The sequence below is a fragment of the Mus pahari genome, unplaced genomic scaffold (genome assembly GCF_900095145.1).
Source record: "Mus pahari unplaced genomic scaffold, PAHARI_EIJ_v1.1 scaffold_11253_1, whole genome shotgun sequence".
NCBI classification, from domain to species: Eukaryota; Metazoa; Chordata; class Mammalia; order Rodentia; family Muridae; genus Mus; species Mus pahari.
Genome location: NW_018393885.1, coordinates 5279 through 7862, shown reverse-complemented (window position 1 = coordinate 7862; position 2584 = coordinate 5279). Strand labels below are relative to the sequence as shown.

Below are 2584 nucleotides of genomic sequence, written 5' to 3'. Positions count from 1 at the left end.
TTTTTTTTCGAGATAGGGTTTCTCTGTATAGCCCTGGCTGTCCTGGAACTCAATTTGTAGACCAGGCTGGCCTTGAACTCAGAAATCTGCCTGCCTCTGCCTCCCAAGTGCTGGGATTAAAGGTGTGCGCCACCACGCCTGGCTAACATATGCCTCCTTAAGCAGTTTTATGAACACATATATCTTTTTTTTTTAAAGAAACATTCACTATTTATTTCACTCAAATAAACATTTTATACAATAAATACCTTGCCAATTCACACATTTGATGCTATCCCTGATGAATTGAACACATATATCTTATTCTCATTTCTGTTGCTGTCTTAAAATACCAGAGAATAAAGCACCTAGTGAAATAAAGAGCTTGTTTCTATTCACAGGTCCATATTACAGTCCATTATTGCAGGGAAGTCACAGCAAAGGGAACTTAAGTCATCTAGTCACATTACACTCCAAGTCCAATACCAAGAAAATAAGTATATATTTGACCTTCTCCTGACTTGCTTGCTTGCACTCAGCTTGACTTCCTGCTCATAAGGTTCAGGACAGTGTGCCTGAATCATGATGCCACCCACAAAGATCTTTCCCCATCAATTAATTAAAGTTTCCATAGGACAACCCAATGTAGATAAACTGTACATTGAGGTTCCCTTATCAATGATTCTATGTTGTGTCAAGTTGGTAAACAAAGCTTACCATCAAGGCATAATTATTATACAATTTGTTGAAATAAAACTTTTGTTGCTTGAGACAACAGCTTTTGTAGTCTTCTCTACAGTAAAAGAGAAAAGACTAGGGAGATGTAGCCACCTGTTAAGAAGATGGTAGTTATGAGACTGTACCAGAGTGTTTTTGTTCTACTTCCCCATCTATACATGTCATTGTGGAAATGGTTGCTGTACCATAGAGCACAGAAATACGTTGCATCATCCTCAGTCTGTGCTTCTGTAATGGTAAGGGCAGCCTTGTCTCCAATCAGGGAGCCTGAGAATCTGGCAGGAACACCTGGAGCTCTGTTGCTGGTACCACCTATTAGACTACTGAATAAATGATATGGTTTTTCTTGGACCCAATTGGCATAGTTACTGGTTGTAACAGCCCCAGTACTTGAGCAACAAGTGAGTGTGACTGTTCCACCAGGTGATGTGGTGAGGGCAGATTCCTGAGTCACAACAGCCTGGGAAATGGCCCCTGCAAACAGGTGAGAAATCCAGTCATCAGTAGCAAATCAGAGACAAGATGTGTACTGTTGCATACCCACTGCAGTGTAGAAAGGCCAGCTGACCTGAGTAGAGAGCCAGGAGAGAGATTATAAGTAAAGTCCAGGCCATAATTCACAAACCAGGTCTATTCTTTTCAATATTGGTCAGCAGCAGGCAGTGAGACAGACATAATATAACTCTTAGTATGGACTGGGATGGGCTAGTAATGCAAATTACTTTCATTTACAGGTTTATTATAAGATGTCATGTGAAATCTAGTACACTGACACAAGTAAATGGTCACATGTTACTAAGAACAGAGCTCAGGGGCATCAATCATCAGTTGTTCAGGCTTATCCAGAGTCATAAACATCCACTATCAATACTGTAGATTGACAATAGTAATGAAAATCATGTTTTACCACATGTTTCCCTACTCACAGTATTGCAAATATGTAGGTGAGTGTAAAGGAATGAATAAGGAGAAAAAACAAAGTTATTATAGTTTCCAGTAACTACATTAATTATGGAAAATGACTTATACTCTGTTCATCCCAATGGTCAGTTCATGGAAGACTAATGTGTGTAGTATAATGAGTCTAAATCTGGGAAATGATATAATTATAAAGATGAATTGAGAAATGGACTGAAAAGGGCAGAGAGTGCCTAGGTTTTAAAGTCTCATGCATTTCACAGCAGTCTGTTTTAGAATTATCACAAATAATTCAAACAGAGTATCATTCTGTTCTAGCTTAACAATGCATTAATACTTGGTAGAAATATTCATAGTTCAGAGAAGTTAATGTGTATATAGCAACAAAAACACCCTAGTATATCTACATAAAGATGCCCTGAAAATATTGGAAAGTGTCAACTGCATACAAAGACAAACTGATAACTGTACTTTGAAGTCACCATGACAATATTAAAAAAAACATTATTTCTTTGTTTATGTGCATGTTTTGTAAAAATATGATGCAGCTTCAAGCAGCAAAGCAGATAGATGACTGGATCTATTTTAAAATGGATGGATGTGAAAGGGAAATCGTAGAGTGACAGAATCTAACTTTTCCTTTTGTTAAATATGTATGTCTATATGTTCTAGAATTCTCAAAATCAATTTTAATATGAATTATATGTGTATGTGTACACTTTATCTTCAACATGGGCATATATTTGAGAACAAATCTTGCTTACAAAACTTGTTTAAAATATATCATAATAATGTAATTCTGAAAATACTAATAACACCATGTCTATATTAGAACCTCTGCACAGAAGATTAATAGAAATATGTTTATCCACCGAAGTGGATGCTCACAGCCAGCTATTGGATGGAACACAGGGTCCCCAATGGAGGAGCTAGAGAAAGTACCCAAGGA

The 2584-nt window shown here is 37.2% G+C and overlaps 1 gene segment (V, D, J or C); it reads right to left on the bottom strand.

Annotated features, from left to right (window-relative positions):
• Positions 1-726: 726 nt before the first annotated feature.
• Positions 727-1371, bottom strand: LOC110315784. The segment is given in 2 exon segments: positions 727-1191; positions 1286-1371. Coding segments are annotated over 2 exon segments (465 nt in total).
• Between the last annotated feature and the right edge of the window lie 1213 nt (positions 1372-2584).